General features: G+C 32.0%; 1 protein-coding gene across 23 annotated transcripts; it reads right to left on the reverse strand.

Annotated features, from left to right (window-relative positions):
• Positions 1–62: 62 nt before the first annotated feature.
• On the reverse strand, positions 63–15,551 carry LOC132730841 (histidine-rich glycoprotein-like). 23 transcript variants are annotated; one of them, XM_060716888.1, is made up of 18 exons: positions 15,391–15,551; positions 14,205–14,342; positions 13,102–13,230; positions 11,833–11,961; positions 10,838–10,914; positions 10,317–10,368; positions 9,126–9,254; positions 8,676–8,804; positions 7,282–7,410; positions 6,833–6,961; positions 5,444–5,572; positions 4,995–5,123; positions 3,604–3,732; positions 3,151–3,279; positions 2,623–2,751; positions 2,145–2,273; positions 1,130–1,258; positions 63–185 (listed from the first exon to the last, which is right to left on the reverse strand). In XM_060716888.1, exons 1-18 carry the CDS (start codon positions 15,422–15,424, stop codon positions 181–183), a joined length of 1,983 nt encoding a protein of 660 aa, XP_060572871.1. In that variant the 5' UTR covers positions 15,425–15,551; the 3' UTR covers positions 63–180. The 23 variants fall into 23 exon arrangements, with proteins under 23 accessions (XP_060572871.1, XP_060572868.1, XP_060572879.1 ...); XM_060716885.1 differs by having other exon boundaries at positions 10,317–10,445; positions 10,786–10,914; XM_060716896.1 differs by lacking the exon at positions 13,102–13,230 and having other exon boundaries at positions 10,317–10,445; positions 10,786–10,914.
• Between the last annotated feature and the right edge of the window lie 910 nt (positions 15,552–16,461).

A 16,461-nucleotide genomic window follows, 5' to 3' on the forward strand; every position in this document is an offset into this window, starting at 1 on the left:
TTGTTCCGAGAATTAAAGTTAGATGTTGTTTTTCATCGGTGATATAGATTTATGATAACTACTTTCAATTTTCATTTATTTCTTTATTTTATATTATAAATTATTAAGACATAAAAAATGTAAATACCAAACAATAACAAAGATTGAAACTCTTCGATCATTTATGACATCGACATCAGTTTAGTCTGAAAAGAAAAACATGAAAAATGAAAAAAATATATGTTTGTTAAGTATTTTCATACACAATTTAGATAATAATCACATGTAATCGAGACTCCAGATTGATAAAAATATTTAAAAAAATAATGTTAAAAGACGGCAAAATCATACAACAATTAAAACATTTATTTGGTTATAGTGACTGGGTATAAAAGTATGCCTATATCGGGTTATTATTCAGACAATACAATAGAGATGGTACTAGTCGAGATAAACATACTAATAGACTTGTTAGAAGATGATGTGAACATAGATAAGTTCAGTTTCCTATGTACATAAAATAAGCAATTCAATTGCAGCTCTGCCACATATCTTATTCATTAACGAACAACGATATTATAAGTTCATTGACAGGCAATCGTATTGCAAATTCACCGTGAGACAATTGTTTTTCTATGTTTATTAAGGGACAACGGAATTGTAAGTTTATTCAGTGACAACGGTTTTCCAAGGTTTTTCAGGGACAGCGATATTGTCAGTTTATTGAGTGACAACGGTGTTGTAAGTTTATTCAAGGACAACGGTTATGTAGGTTTATTGAGAGACATCAGTTTTTTTTAAAGTTTATTCGTGAACAAAGTTTTGTAAGTTTACTCTGAAATAGCGGAATTGTATGTACCGGTATTTCAATGCAGTTGCGGTATTAAATTAAAGTTATAAACGTTAATCACGTTGCAATTTTTATAAGTTGTCTGAGTAAAATAATTTACTCATCGGCACGACAACATCTTTCAGCTTTGGTTATTTTTGCATATGATTTAATTAACAAGTTTATCTGTATTTTGTTTGCATCGTCTTATAGGTGGACATGTGAGTTGATAAGTTCAATAAAATTCTAACTCAATTTCATCACTATCCATTCATTTTCCTTTATTCATAACAATGGGTCTGAAAAAATTTGAACACTTACTATGTGGGACATGACAGTTACAATGACCATGTTCCATGTTAGGATCATGAATTTCACAGTGAGGGGCTCCATGATGACATGTGTGACTTGCGCAATCTGGATCTGTCTTACATGTTTCTGCTTGTCTCTCTGAAAACAGATTAGCTAAATGAACAATAATGTTAAGGGATAACTGAAGACTGACGAATGTTCTTTCAACTAAACCTATATGTGTTTAAAATTACAAAGTCATTGTTAATCTTGTTAGATGATATTTCAAAAAGCAACCAACACAGTTTGATCAATACGTAACAAAGAGCGTTGAATATGCTCTATTTATACTGTGTGGGTCTAAGTTTCATTGCATACAGACGCACACAAAAACAACAACAAAAACCGTACCACTATTTTTACAAGTGAAACGAAATTGGCTAAATGTAAAAAAAAACATAGATATAAATTTTTATGTGTTCTTCTTTGCATTTTCATTTAACAACATATCATAGTTCAATAACAATTTGCACGTTTTTTGCAGAACATAAAGATGTTTTCAGTTTCAGTTAAATGAAAGATATTGTTCCATTATAACTTATTAAGATGTCTGAAGGGTTATATGGGTAAGTAAATACGGTGGTAAGGTACTAGGCAAGGGTTATATTGCAAACAACCATAATACACGGCGGCAATATAACATGCCAAACATCTTAAAATCAAAGAAATAATTTATTTCAGTGAAAACAAAAGTTATTTGTATATATTTATCAAATAAACGTCATGACTATATCCAGTGAAAAGCTGCGTTACAAACGTGCAGTATTTACAGGTACACCGTTTCTAATGTTAAAACAATCTAAAAGTCAAGGGAGAGTTTTAATAGTTAGCTTTTAGTAACATAACAGCGGCGATTATCGAAATCAAAGAAAAACATATAGTATTGTGTTAATCATTCAATAGATACATGTATGTATTCAAGGGTCCTTTAGCAAATATAACACCTATCAATATTAAAGTATATATGGGAAGGATAAACACTTACTATGTGGGACGTGACAGTTACAATGTCCATGTTCCATGTTAGGATCATGGATCTCACAGTGAGGGGCTCCATGATGACATGTGTGGCTTGCGCAATCTACATCTGTCTTACATGTTTCTGCTTGTCTGTCTGAAATTGATGTGAAGATATAAAAATGGCATGTTTCGAAAAAATGTTGACTAAAACGTGAAATTAAATGTCTCTGTTTTGTCATTTGTTGGAACAATATATGCTAAGCCTTCTGGGTTTTATAAATAAGCATGTTTGTTTTCATAATTTGTAATTTCATAAAGATCCTATTTATTCTACAAAAAACAATCCCTAAATCAATGATTGATTATTAAACTAGCGATGATGCTTTAACTATCTCGATGCGAACTATCCATCGTTAATTAAAAATCATGTTTTAATCTGAAGTACTTTGATAAATGTAACACCTTGCAAAATTGAATAACATATGCATTAAATGAATACGTACTATGTGGAACGTGACAGTTGCAATGTCCATGTTGATTATTAGGATCATGAATTTCGCAATGAGGGGACCCATGATGACATGTGTGATTTGCGCAATCGGCTTCTACTGTGCAAGTTTCTGCTGCCCTAACTGAAATCATTTGTCTTCACGTAAAATGGCATAACGAAAGTAATATCAACTTGGTTATGCGTCATTAAATGTATATGTTTTGTAATTTCATTTTACACCATGTTGGGTTAACGTTTTGGAAGGTTGATGTTTTATAAATGTTTTCTAAGTTGCCATCGGAATTCTGCACGTGTTTTAGAACCATGAGAGCCATTTTATGTATGAGGCCAATACACGATATATTGTATTGCTAAATACAAAGGGTACATTTTTAAAGCAATCAAAAACTTCAAAGGAAATGCAAATCATATATCGTCTGACCAGTAATTATAGTAAGAAAAAAATTCAAACACATATATTTGTGTAATATCTTAAAATATCTTTAGGTCTTTAAATGTCTTTTCATGAATAAACACTTACCATGTGGGACGTGACAGTTACAATGTCCATGTTCCATGTTAGGATCATGGATCTCACAGTGAGGGGCTCCATGATGGCATGTGTGACTTGCGCAATCTACATCTGTCTTACATGTTTCTGCTTGTCTCGCTGAAATCATATAGTGTTAATGTAAAATGACCTACACGTATAAAAGAAGGGTTATTATGTTAAATGATATATTACATGAACTTTACTTTCAAGGAAAACTGCATCTGTAAAAAAGTTTAATGAGGTTACGCCTTTCCTAATGTTTAAACCAACTTAAGGTCTCGAGACAGTGCTTATTTGTTGACTTTTAGATAATAAGAGGAAATTATTTCCATCAAAATCAGAATTCCTATCTTTTGTTAATGTTTTTATAAAAATGCCTGTATTTAATCCAGAGTCCTTAAGTGCAAAAGTGGATTAAATATGCGTAATTAAAACACTTACTATGTGGGACATGACAGTTACAATGACCATGTTCCATGTTAGGATCATGAACCTCACAGTGAGGGGCTCCATGATGACATGTGTGACCTGCGCAATCTGCATCTGTCTTACATGTTTCTGCTTGTCTCGCTGAAATAGATGCTGACATGTAAAAATGACATGCTTAAAAATGACGAATAAAACATGAAATAAAGTTTGTTCTGTTTTGACTTTTGATTCAACAATATAGGCTAAGCCTTCTGAAATTAAACAATTAGCATGTTTTGTTTTCATAATTTGTTGCATTCATTCTACAAAAAAAAACAATCTGATTATTAAACTAGCCATGATACTTAAACTAGCTCGATGCGAACTATCCATAGTTTGTTTAGTGAATATCGTATGTGTAAAAAATCACTTAAGATTTTTTAAAATTCGTAAGCAAATATTTAACGATTTTTTTATATTATAAACATATGGGAAGTCACAGGAGAAAAGTTGTAATACATTTATTTTACTAAGAAAAAAAAGAGTCATTGAGGCTTTTAATTAGCAACATGTAAAGATAATGCCTACATTTAAAAATCTATTCATACATTTGATAAAACACTGAAATTATCAATTTAAGTTAAAGGTCTGATACCAAAACTACCACTTTATGTAATGAAATGTGATTGGCCAGTCTAAATATTTATATGTGGAACATGACAGATGCAATGTCCGTTTTAATTATTATGATTATGAATTTCGCAATGAGGAGACCCATGACGACACGTGTCATTTGTGTTATCGGCTACTGTTGTGCAAGTTTCTGTTGCCCTATCTGGAATCATTTCTCTTCACGTAAAATGACAAAAAAATGTAATATCAACTTGTAAATGCGACATTGAATGTAAAATATTCTGGAAGCAAAGTGATCCCTCGGAAGCATTAATCACAACAAAATTACATGAAAATTGCAAACTCGGTTTGATTGAGTCTGAACATGAGGGATAATGAATAAGTGCAACATCCCTCACGCCCCTGGCACCGGCTTGAGCGGTACTCAATTCTCAACACTTCATAGTGCTGGCATTAATGATCCCGAAGTTTTGTGATTTCATTTTAGAACATGTTGGGTAAACTTTGAGAAAGGTTGATGTTTTTATAAATTTTTATAAATGTTTTTTTATAGATTGTTCAAAGTTGTCATCGGGAGACTGCATGTGTTTCAGAACCAGAGGCCATTTTATGTATAAGGCCAATACACGATACATTGTATTGCTAAATACATTTTTAAACCATCATAAACGTCAAAGGAAATGCAGTCATCAGTAATTATCGTAAGACAAAAATTCAAACACATATATGTGTGTAATATTTTTAAATATCTAAAGGTGGTTAAATGTTTTTTTTTACGAGCAAACACTTACTGTGTGGGACGTGACAATTACAATGTCCATGTTCCATGTTAGGATCATGGATCTCACAATGAGGGGCTCCATGATGGCATGTGTGACTTGCGCAATCTACATCTGTCTTACATGTTTCTGCTTGTCTCGCTGAAATCATATAGTGTTAATGTAAAATGACCTACACGTATAAAAGAAGGGTTATTATATTAAATGATATATATTAAATGAACTTTACTTTCAAGGAAAACTGCGTCTGTAAAAAAGTTAAATTAGGTGTTTAATGTTTAAACCAACTTAAGGTCTCGAAACAGTGCTTATTTGTTGACTATTAGATAATAAGGGGAAATTATTTCCATCAAAATCAGAATTCAAATCTTTGTGTATTTTTTTTAATAATTTCATGTATTTAATCTAGAGTCCTTAAGTATTGCAAAAGTGCTTTACAAATGCGTAATTAAAACACTTACTATGTGGGACGTGACAGTTACAATGACCATGTTCCATGTTAGGATCATGAACCTCACAGTGGGGGGCTCCATGATGACATGTGTGACCAGCGCAATCTGCATCTGTCTTACATGTTTCTGCTTGTCTCGCTGAAAAAGATGTTGAAATGTAAAAATGACATGCTTAAAAATGCTAAATATAACATGAAATAAAGTTTGTTCTGTTTTGACTTTTGATTCAAGAATATAGGCTAAGCCTTCTGAATTTAATCAATTAGCATGTTTTGTTTTCATAATTTGTTGCATTCATTCTACAAAAAAACAATCTGATTATTAAACTAGCCATGATGCTTAAACTAACTCGATGCGAACTATCCATAGTTTGTTTAGTGAATATCGTATGTGTAAAAATCACTTAAGATTTTTTAAAATTCGTAAGCAAATATTTAACGATTTTTTTTATATTATAAACATATGGGACGTAACAGGAGAAAAGTTGTAATACATTTATTTTACTAAGAAAAAAAAGAGTCATTGAGGCTTTTAATTAGCAACATGTAAAGATAATGCCTACATTTAAAAATCAATTCATACATTTGAGAAAACACTGAAATTATCAATTTAAGTTAAAGGTCTGATACCAAAACTACCACTTTATGTAATGAAATGTGATTGGCCAGTCTAAATATTTATATGTGGAACATGACAGATGCAATGTCCGTTTTAATTATTATGATTATGAATTTCGCAATGAGGAGACCCATGACGACACGTGTCATTTGTGTTATCGGCTACTGTTGTGCAAGTTTCTGTTGCCCTATCTGGAATCATTTCTCTTCACGTAAAATGACAAAAAGAATGTAATATCAACTTGTAAATGCGACATTGAATGTAAAATATTCTGGAAGCAAAGTGATCCCTCGGAAGCATTAATCACAACAAAATTACATGAAAATTGCAACCTCGGTTTGATTGAGTCTGAACATGAGGGATAATGAATAAGTGCAACATCCCTCACGCCCCTGGCACCGGCTTGAGCGGTACTCAATTCTCAACACTTCATAGTGCTGGCATTAATGATCCCGAAGTTTTGTGATTTCATTTTAGAACATGTTGGGTAAACTTTGAGAAAGGTTGATGTTTTTATAAATTTTTATAAATGTTTTTTTATAGATTGTTCAAAGTTGTCATCGGGAGACTGCATGTGTTTCAGAACCAGAGGCCATTTTATGTATAAGGCCAATACACGATACATTGTATTGCTAAATACATTTTTAAACCATCATAAACGTCAAAGGAAATGCAGTCATCAGTAATTATCGTAAGACAAAAATTCAAACATATATATGTGTGTAATATTTTTAAATATCTAAAGGTGGTTAAATGTTTTTTTTACGAGCAAACACTTACTGTGTGGGACGTGACAATTACAATGTCCATGTTCCATGTTAGGATCATGGATCTCACAATGAGGGGCTCCATGATGGCATGTGTGACTTGCGCAATCTACATCTGTCTTACATGTTTCTGCTTGTCTCGCTGAAATCATATAGTGTTAATGTAAAATGACCTACACGTATAAAAGAAGGGTTATTATATTAAATGATATATATTAAATGAACTTTACTTTCAAGGAAAACTGCGTCTGTAAAAAAGTTAAATTAGGTGTTTAATGTTTAAACCAACTTAAGGTCTCGAAACAGTGCTTATTTGTTGACTATTAGATAATAAGGGGAAATTATTTCCATCAAAATCAGAATTCAAATCTTTGTGTATTTTTTTTAATAATTTCATGTATTTAATCTAGAGTCCTTAAGCATTGCAAAAGTGCTTTACAAATGCGTAATTAAAACACTTACTATGTGGGACGTGACAGTTACAATGACCATGTTCCATGTTAGGATCATGAACCTCACAGTGAGGGGCTCCATGATGACATGTGTGACCTGCGCAATCAGCATCTGTCTTACATGTTTCTGCTTGTCTCGCTGAAATAGATGCTGACATGTAAAAATGACATGCTTAAAAATGCTGAATATAACATGAAATAAAGTTTGTTCTGTTTTGACTTTTGATTCAACAATATAGGCTAAGCCTTCAGAGTTTTATTAATTAGCATGTTTTGTTTTCATAATTTGTTGCATTCATTCTACAAAAAAAAAACAATCTGATTATTAAACTAGCCATGATGCTTAAACTAGCTCGATGCGAACTATCCATAGTTTGTTTAGTGAATATCGTATGTGTAAAAAATCACTTAAGATTTTTTAAAATTCGTAAGCAAATATTTAACGATTTTTTTATATTATAAACATATGGGAAGTCACAGGAGAAAAGTTGTAATACATTTATTTTACTAAGAAAAAAAAAGAGTCATTGAGGCTTTAAATTAGCAACATGTAAAGATAATGCCTACATTTAAAAATCAATTCATACATTTGATAAAACACTGAAATTATCAATTTAAGTTAAAGGTCTGATACCAAAACTACCACTTTATGTAATGAAATGTGATTGGCCAGTCTAAATATTTATATGTGGAACATGACAGATGCAATGTCCGTTTTAATTATTATGATTATGAATTTCGCAATGAGGAGACCCATGACGACACGTGTCATTTGTGTTATCGGCTACTGTTGTGCAAGTTTCTGTTGCCCTATCTGGAATCATTTCTCTTCACGTAAAATGACAAAAAAAATGTAATATCAACTTGTAAATGCGACATTGAATGTAAAATATTCTGGAAGCAAAGTGATCCCTCGGAAGCATTAATCACAACAAAATTACATGAAAATTGCAACCTCGGTTTGATTGAGTCTGAACATGAGGGATAATGAATAAGTGCAACATCCCTCACGCGCCCTGGCACCGGCTTGAGCGGTACTCAATTCTCAACACTTCATAGTGCTGGCATTAATGATCCCGAAGTTTTGTGATTTCATTTTAGAACATGTTGGGTAAACTTTGAGAAAGGATGATGTTTTTATAAATTTTTATAAATGTTTTTTTATAGATTGTTCAAAGTTGTCATCGGGAGACTGCATGTGTTTCAGAACCAGAGACCATTTTATGTATAAGGCCAATACACGATACATTGTATTGCTAAATACATTTTTAAACCATCATAAACGTCAAAGGAAATGCAGTCATCAGTAATTATCGTAAGACAAAAATTCAAACACATATATGTGTGTAATATTTTTAAATATCTAAAGGTGGTTAAATGTTTTTTTTACGAGCAAACACTTACTGTGTGGGACGTGACAATTACAATGTCCATGTTCCATGTTAGGATCATGGATCTCACAATGAGGGGCTCCATGATGGCATGTGTGACTTGCGCAATCTACATCTGTCTTACATGTTTCTGCTTGTCTCGCTGAAATCATATAGTGTTAATGTAAAATGACCTACACGTATAAAAGAAGGGTTATTATATTAAATGATATATATTAAATGAACTTTACTTTCAAGGAAAACTGCGTCTGTAAAAAAGTTAAATGAGGTGTTTAATGTTTAAACCAACTTAAGGTCTCGAAACAGTGCTTATTTGTTGACTATTAGATAATAAGGGGAAATTATTTCCATCAAAATCAGAATTCAAATCTTTGTGTATTTTTTTTTAATAATTTCATGTATTTAATCTAGAGTCCTTAAGCATTGCAAAAGTGCTTTACAAATGCGTAATTAAAACACTTACTATGTGGGACGTGACAGTTACAATGACCATGTTCCATGTTAGGATCATGAACCTCACAGTGAGGGGCTCCATGATGACATGTGTGACCTGCGCAATCAGCATCTGTCTTACATGTTTCTGCTTGTCTCGCTGAAATAGATGCTGACATGTAAAAATGACATGCTTAAAAATGCTGAATATAACATGAAATAAAGTTTGTTCTGTTTTGACTTTTGATTCAACAATATAGGCTAAGCCTTCAGAGTTTTATTAATTAGCATGTTTTGTTTTCATAATTTATAATTTCATAAAGGTCCCATTCAATGTACAAAGACAATCACTAAATCAATTACTGATTATTAAACTAGCCATGATGCTTAAACTAACTACATGCCAACTATCCATAGTTCGTTTAATAAATATCATACTTGACAGAATATGTAACACTAAAGTTTTATTTAAAAATTCGTAAGCAAATGTTTAACGATTTTTTATATTATAAACATATGGGAAGTCACAGGTGAAAAGTTTTAATATATTCATTTCAGTAAGAAAAAAAATGTCATTGACGCTTTTATCTTGTAAGATGTAAAGATACTAACTCCATTAAAAAATCAATTCATACATTTGTAGAAAACACTAAAATTATCAGTTTCAGTTAAAAGTCTGATACCAAAAGTTTCACTTCATGTGATTGGCCAGTCTAATAAAACTTTATATGTGGAAAATGACAGATGCAATGTCCATGTTGATTATTATGATCATGAATTTCGCAATGAGGGGACACATGATGACACACGTGATTTGCGTGATCGGCTTCTGTTATACAAGTTTCTGATAGTCTCTCTGAAATAATTTGTCTTCAAGTAAAATGACATAAAGATTGTAATATCAAATTGTATATGCGTCAATGAATGTAAGTTTTGTGATTTCCTTTTACAACATATTGGGTTATTTTCGTGGAAAGTTGATATATGTTTTCTAAGATGTCATCGGGATTCTGCACGTGTTTCAGAACCAGAAGTCATTTTATGTATAAGGCCAATACACAATGCATACAGTTTTTAAACCATCATCAACGTCAAAGGAAATGTAAATTATTTTTCGTCTCATCAGTTATTATCGTAAGAAAAAAAATCAAACGCATATATTTGTGTAATATCTTAAAATATCTATGGGTGGTTAAATGTCTTTTCACGAATAAACACTTACTATGTGGGACGTGACAGTTACAATGACCATGTTCCATGTTAGGATCATGAACCTCACAGTGAGGGGCTCCATGGTGACATGTGTGACCTGCGCAATCTGCATCTACCTTACATGTTTCTGCTTGTCTCTCTGAAATCATATACATGTAGTTTTTAATCTAAAATGACCTATACGTATAAAGAGAGGGTTAATAATATCAAATGATTAAATAAACTTTACTTTCGACAAAAACTGCGTGTGTCAAAAGTAAAATGAGGTTACGCCTTTTATTATGTTTAAACCACCTTAAGATCACGAAACAGTGCTTATTTGTTGACTCTAAGATAATAACAGGAAATTATTTTCATTAAAATCAGAATTCATATCTTTGTGTAATTTTTTCAATAATTGCATGTATTTAATCAAGAGTCTTTAAGCAAATGTTTCACATTGCAAAAGTGCATTACAAATGCGTAATTAAAACACTTACTATGTGGTACGTGACAGTTACAATGACCATGTTCCATATTAGGATCATGAACCTCACAGTGAGGGGCTCCATGATGACATGTGTGACCTGCGCAATCTGCATCTGTCTTACATGTTTCTGCTTGTCTCGCTGAAATCAGATAGTGTAAATGTAAAATGACAAATTCGGGAATATTGTAAATATGATACAGTACTTTTAATGAAATATGCGCGTGTTAAAATAAAATTAGAACAAGTTTAGTTTTTTCATTGTAAAATTAATGAAATGAGCCGCTTCATGACTAAACCAACATAATGGGTTTGCGACCAGCATGGATCCAGATCAGGATCCATGCTGCTCGCTATCAGTATCAGTTTATCTACTTGTTATAGGGTCTGAAAGCGAACGTACAGCATGAATCCTGATCAGACTGCGCGGGTCTGGATCCATGCTGGTCGCAAACTCACTATGTTGGTTTTGTAATAACGCGGCTCAAGTTGATATTGCATTTAGAAAGCCAAAGTAGATTAAAATGTAAAAAAGAGCGCTTCATTGTTTGATTACGCTGAATGTGCACCGTGTGATAAGAAATGTGTACTCCTTTTGTTGTTTCTGTGTATTCTATTTAATAAACCCATAAAAAATTTTCCATTACTTCTACAATTCAAATGAGGATGTTTTAAATTTAAATGTAATGATATAGACAATAAATGTGCTATGTTTGTTACCACACCTTATGTTAACTAAATTGACATTGATTTTCATGTTTTAATACATTTACTTGCAATAATGGCTTTTTTTTGCAGAATATGAAGTTATTGTATGCTTTTTTACCAGGACAATGTGCAGATATCCTATTTTAAGAAGTATGTAGCTGCAACTTGACACACCGTTCCTTATGTTCAAAACATCTCAAAGTCACGAGACTATAATAGTGTTCTATGGTTGTCAATAGGTTAAATGCGCGAAATGACCGTCATTAAAATCAGAAACTCATACTCTTATCTTAAATCCTTTAGTAAATCATCTTGCAAAAGTGAATAACATATACATTACGTGAACACTTACTATGTGGGACGTGACAGTTACAATGACCATGTTCCATGTTAGGATCATGAACCTCACAGTGAGGGGCTCCATGATGACATGTGTGACCAGCGCAATCTGCATCTACCTTACATGTTTCTGCTTGTCTCTCTGAAATCAGATAGTGTTAATGTAAAAATGACAAATTCCGGAATATTGTAAATATGATACAGTACTTTTAATGAAATATGCGTGTGTAAAAATAAAATTAGCACAAGGTTAGTTGTTTCTTTGTAAAATTAATTTAAGTTGATATTGCATTTAGAAAGCCAAAGTAGATTGAAATGTAAAAGAGAGTGCTTTATTGGTTGATTACGCTGATTGTACACGTGTGATTAGAAATGTGTGCTTCTTTTTGGTGTTTCTGTGCATTGTTTTAAATTAAACAACAAAAAGTCCCATTTCGTTTACAACTGAAATGAGAATGACTTAATTTTATGTTAAGACATAGACAATAAATGCGTTGTGTTTTTCCTTTTCAACCACACATAATGTTAACTTAGTTGACATTACTTTTCATGTTTAATACATTCACTTACAATTATGGCGGTATTTGTTCCAGAATATGTAGTTATTATATGTTTTATGATGAGGACAAGATGATATATCCTCTTTTGAAGAATTATTTAGTTGCAACTAGACACAGCATTCCTAATTTTTCTTATGTTCAAAACATGCCGGTCACATGACTATAGTCTTGTTCTATGGTTGTCTATAGGTAAAGAGCGCGGAATACCGTCATTAAAATCAAAAACATATTGAAATCTCAAGTCATTTAGCAAATGTATCAACTTGCAAAAGTGAATCACATATGCATTGTTAATGAAAACTGTAAATGATAAAATGCTAATATTTAATTATTGAAAAGTTAAATCACCCATGTTGATATTGCAATCATTAAGCCAAAGGGATTGTTTGAATGTAAAAATAAGCTCTTAATTGTTATTATATGCTGAACTTAAGTAGCATGACCTTTTTCATAATAGGGAAATGTTTTATGTTTTAATTAAGATTGCGCAAGCTGTAGTTATTCTTTTTTCAAAATTATTTCGTTAAGCTGCGACACACCTTCCCAAGTGTTTAAAGTATCTCAAAGTCACGGGAGTGTTCTGGAGGTTGGCTATTTGGAAAAAGATGGAATATAAAAACTTTTTTGTGTCAATGATGAATAAATGCTTGTATATCCAAAGTCCTTTAGCTTAAAATCATCTTGCAAAAATAAAATTGCATATTCATTCATTGATCACTTACTATGTGGGACGTGACAGTTACAATGACCATGTTCCATGTTAGGATCATGGATCTCACAGTGAGGGGCTCCATGATGACATGTGTGACCTGCGCAATCTACATCTGTCTTGCATGTTTCTGCTTGTCTCTCTGAAATCATATGGTGTAATGTAAAATGATATCACATCTGATAAATAAAGACTTATTAATGTCCATTCAACGAAAATGAGACATAAATTGCACATAACATTTTAATAATCCTAGTATATTTTACACAAGTTTGATTTTCTTGAAATATTTTGGTTTATCTAGAGGCATGCAGCTTTAATACATGTAGTATTTGCATCGTCTGAAAGTCAGAAGAATACTTAGTATGTTAAATTTGAGTCAGACATACAGATATATACCATGTATACTGTCATGTATAACAGCAAAGTTTTAATCAAGACGATATTTTTATTACATCGTGTCACAAAATAAATATGTATGAGTGAATAATTATTTCTCAAATATAAAATGTATTATATTATGTTGAAAACTGCTAGATACATGTAAATGATGGGGACTCAAATGAAATTCACAAGAATATCAAATATTCAAATTCAAACATAGTTAACTGTGGTAGTACAACCTATGTTGTAAATTCTTTTAGACATAACAATGAAGAGCAATTAAAGGGTTCCCCTTACTTATGAATCTGTCAGATTAGAATGCTTGAATAAGTAGCGATACGGAAATGATTTGCGTCATTTTGATCGTTTCTTCCTTGTTAAAATACGCTTGATCTTGCAGCAATAAGACATTAAAAGAAAACGATTAACAAAATAATAAAGGAATAAAGAGACTAACCGTACATTGTTTGTGTGCATTGTTTATTATGGCATTTTTATAAAGATCGTGCAATGGTGCTTCTGTTCTTACACTGGGACATAATGTAATTAATTACTACACTTATCGATCGGCTGTGTCAGGCGGACACCGACATAATTGCCTGTCGCATTAATATTATGTCCCAGGTTTATATTCAACTTGAAAACATAACATTGACTTTAAAACTATGAAGAGAGCGGTTTGCTTGAATTGTTAATTGAGAAAAGAAAATGGTAGATAGGGAATCAACTTACTTCCATTACCATGACTGTTGTCGTGGCAGTAACATTTATGGTCCATACAGTACTGATCGTTGCCAACACACGCGGGGCAATCTGAGTCGGTGTTGCAGTGGTGAGCATTCTGACGAATTGACAACGCCAGTGCTGATACTGAAATTATATTACATTTAAAGTATAAAATCTGAGGTTTTAACCCTTTGCTGGGATAGTTGCCATCCGCTTGCTGTTTGAATGTATATGTTTTCAGTCTTTTGAGTGTAAAATTATTGTTTCTTTTGTCATATAAATGGTTACAGAAAACCTAGAATGAAAAGAATCTGTCAGTGTCTCTTATTTAAAGCGAGTATTCATCGGCAAACCTAAATAGCAGTAGAATATTTTGTTCCATTTTATTCTCTGAACGTATAATATTCATGTATATTAAATTACTTAGACATTCTATGGCAACAAATCTTTCAAGAAACGATCATTAGGTAACATAACTTTGCTGAACTTATTTTCTGTCTTATTTTTTCTATATTTGTCCTTCTTTTATTTTTTTAGTTTTATTTATAACAATTTTATCAGATATAGCTTTACTCACTTTAAAAAAAAACATGGAGGCTGTCTGTTATAAAGCTTATTTCATGACATGAGGCAGAAGAACTCGGCGTTTGGTCTATTATCAAGCTGTATGCAATGTCTGCTATGATCGCAATAACCAGACTTTCGAGTTCTTACCCTTAACTTAAATGCTTTTATGTTATCAAATTATTATAAATTCTTTATCATCCACACATACATTCGTAATTTTATTTCTTTATCACGTTTATAAAAATGGTTCTTTTTTCACTTTAAACGGTATTTGTTTTTGGTATGTGGATAGAACCAAAACTAATTAGTCTTTTATTGTTGACTGAGTTTAGTCTTAATTAATGAACATTAATGTACGTTAATGCTCCACAGTTCCAAATCGGAAACTAGATAGATAAACTTATTTAACTAAACCCATATGATGATATTCCTAGTGATATGATCTAATTAAAAATATTTGATGCCACTTTATATATGAAGTTTGTGTGTCATTCTAAAATCCTAAAATTTATTTTAAAAAAAAGATAAATCGAATTGCTATTCCAAATAGTCATGCCGTCACTCTGATTAGTTAACTGTTTAATCAATACATTTAATTACAAATGAATATTAAAGTAAAACTTACCAACTAAAACACTGAAGACAAGAAATCGAAGCATTTTTAGTTAATAGTCCGACAAATTGCGACTGATGGTTTGATGGATCTCGGTGCTGTCTTTTATACTTACGAATCGTGATTTTCACAGATGTTGAAAATACATAGGTATTCAGACTTGAACTATATTAACGTGACTGACCAACATTTTTAAAGATAAAAATCAAGGACATCATTAATAGATATGAGGGTCCAATAAACAGTTTTGTAATTAGTGAGATTAGTGAGTGAGTGAGTGAGTGAGTGAGTGAGTGAGTGAGTGAGTGAGTGAGTGAGTGAGTGAGTGAGTGAGTGAGTGAGTGAGTGAGTGAGTGAGTGAGTGAGTGAGTGAGATATAAATGAAAGTACTATTTCCGTTGGTGATTAGAAAATGGTGGATATAATATTAACTGATACACACTGACCCTTTAACATGTCACTTTATAATATGAAGTAATCAAATGTAAAATTATTGAATACAAAATTTGTTTTGTATACAAAATACAAATTTGTGAAAGAAACAGATATTTTTTTATAAATTGAGTGATATTTATCGAACTCCCGTCCATGTCTATTCATAACATTTTTTTGAAGAGTTAAAGCTGGATAAGTTTCTTTGTTTGCTTTGGTTTTTTTGTCCGTCTGTGTATGATTAATTTTCTATTACCAAGACAATACTACACCTGCTTGGGTTGTATTAGAACAAAGGGCCTGATTTCCGCTGGAAGATATAGCCATTCGAACGAATGTTATCAGAAGTTAGCTTGCAAACTGTGCTAATGAAGGACCTGCGAGTGATAAAGATTTCCAGGAGTCGGACCCATTTATTAGCCGCTTTTACCAGCAAAGTTTTAGGTACAATAATGGTAATTTTAATTGGCTAATTAGTTAATTATTCTTGAAGCCACATTTTTTAGCCTAGAGTAAATATCAAGTAGTCGAAAGTTCAAGAAAAATAACGGCATTGTTTTGTTGAAATAACAATCTACAGAAAGAGGACATAATTAAGAGGGGCTAAGATATAAAAGTATAGTATTTTTTCAGGAAACACTTGTTACAATG

This window comes from Ruditapes philippinarum, unplaced genomic scaffold (assembly GCF_026571515.1).
Source record: "Ruditapes philippinarum isolate M1 unplaced genomic scaffold, ASM2657151v2 ctg827_1_1_1_1, whole genome shotgun sequence".
In the NCBI taxonomy this organism is placed as follows: Eukaryota; Metazoa; Mollusca; class Bivalvia; order Venerida; family Veneridae; genus Ruditapes; species Ruditapes philippinarum.

What these genes read in the sequence shown, in the direction of transcription:
- LOC132730841 (XM_060716885.1), bottom strand. Translation starts at nt 15,424, where the DNA reads ATGCTTCGATTTCTTGTCTTCAGTGTTTTAGTTG. An exon ending in TAACTGTCACGTCCCACATA is followed by an intron (nt 9,255 to 10,316) that starts GTAAGTGTTTAT and finishes CATCTATTTCAG; the next exon opens with CGAGACAAGCAGAAACATGT. An exon ending in CAACTGTCACGTTCCACATA is followed by an intron (nt 2,274 to 2,622) that starts GTACGTATTCAT and finishes CATCAATTTCAG; the next exon opens with ACAGACAAGCAGAAACATGT.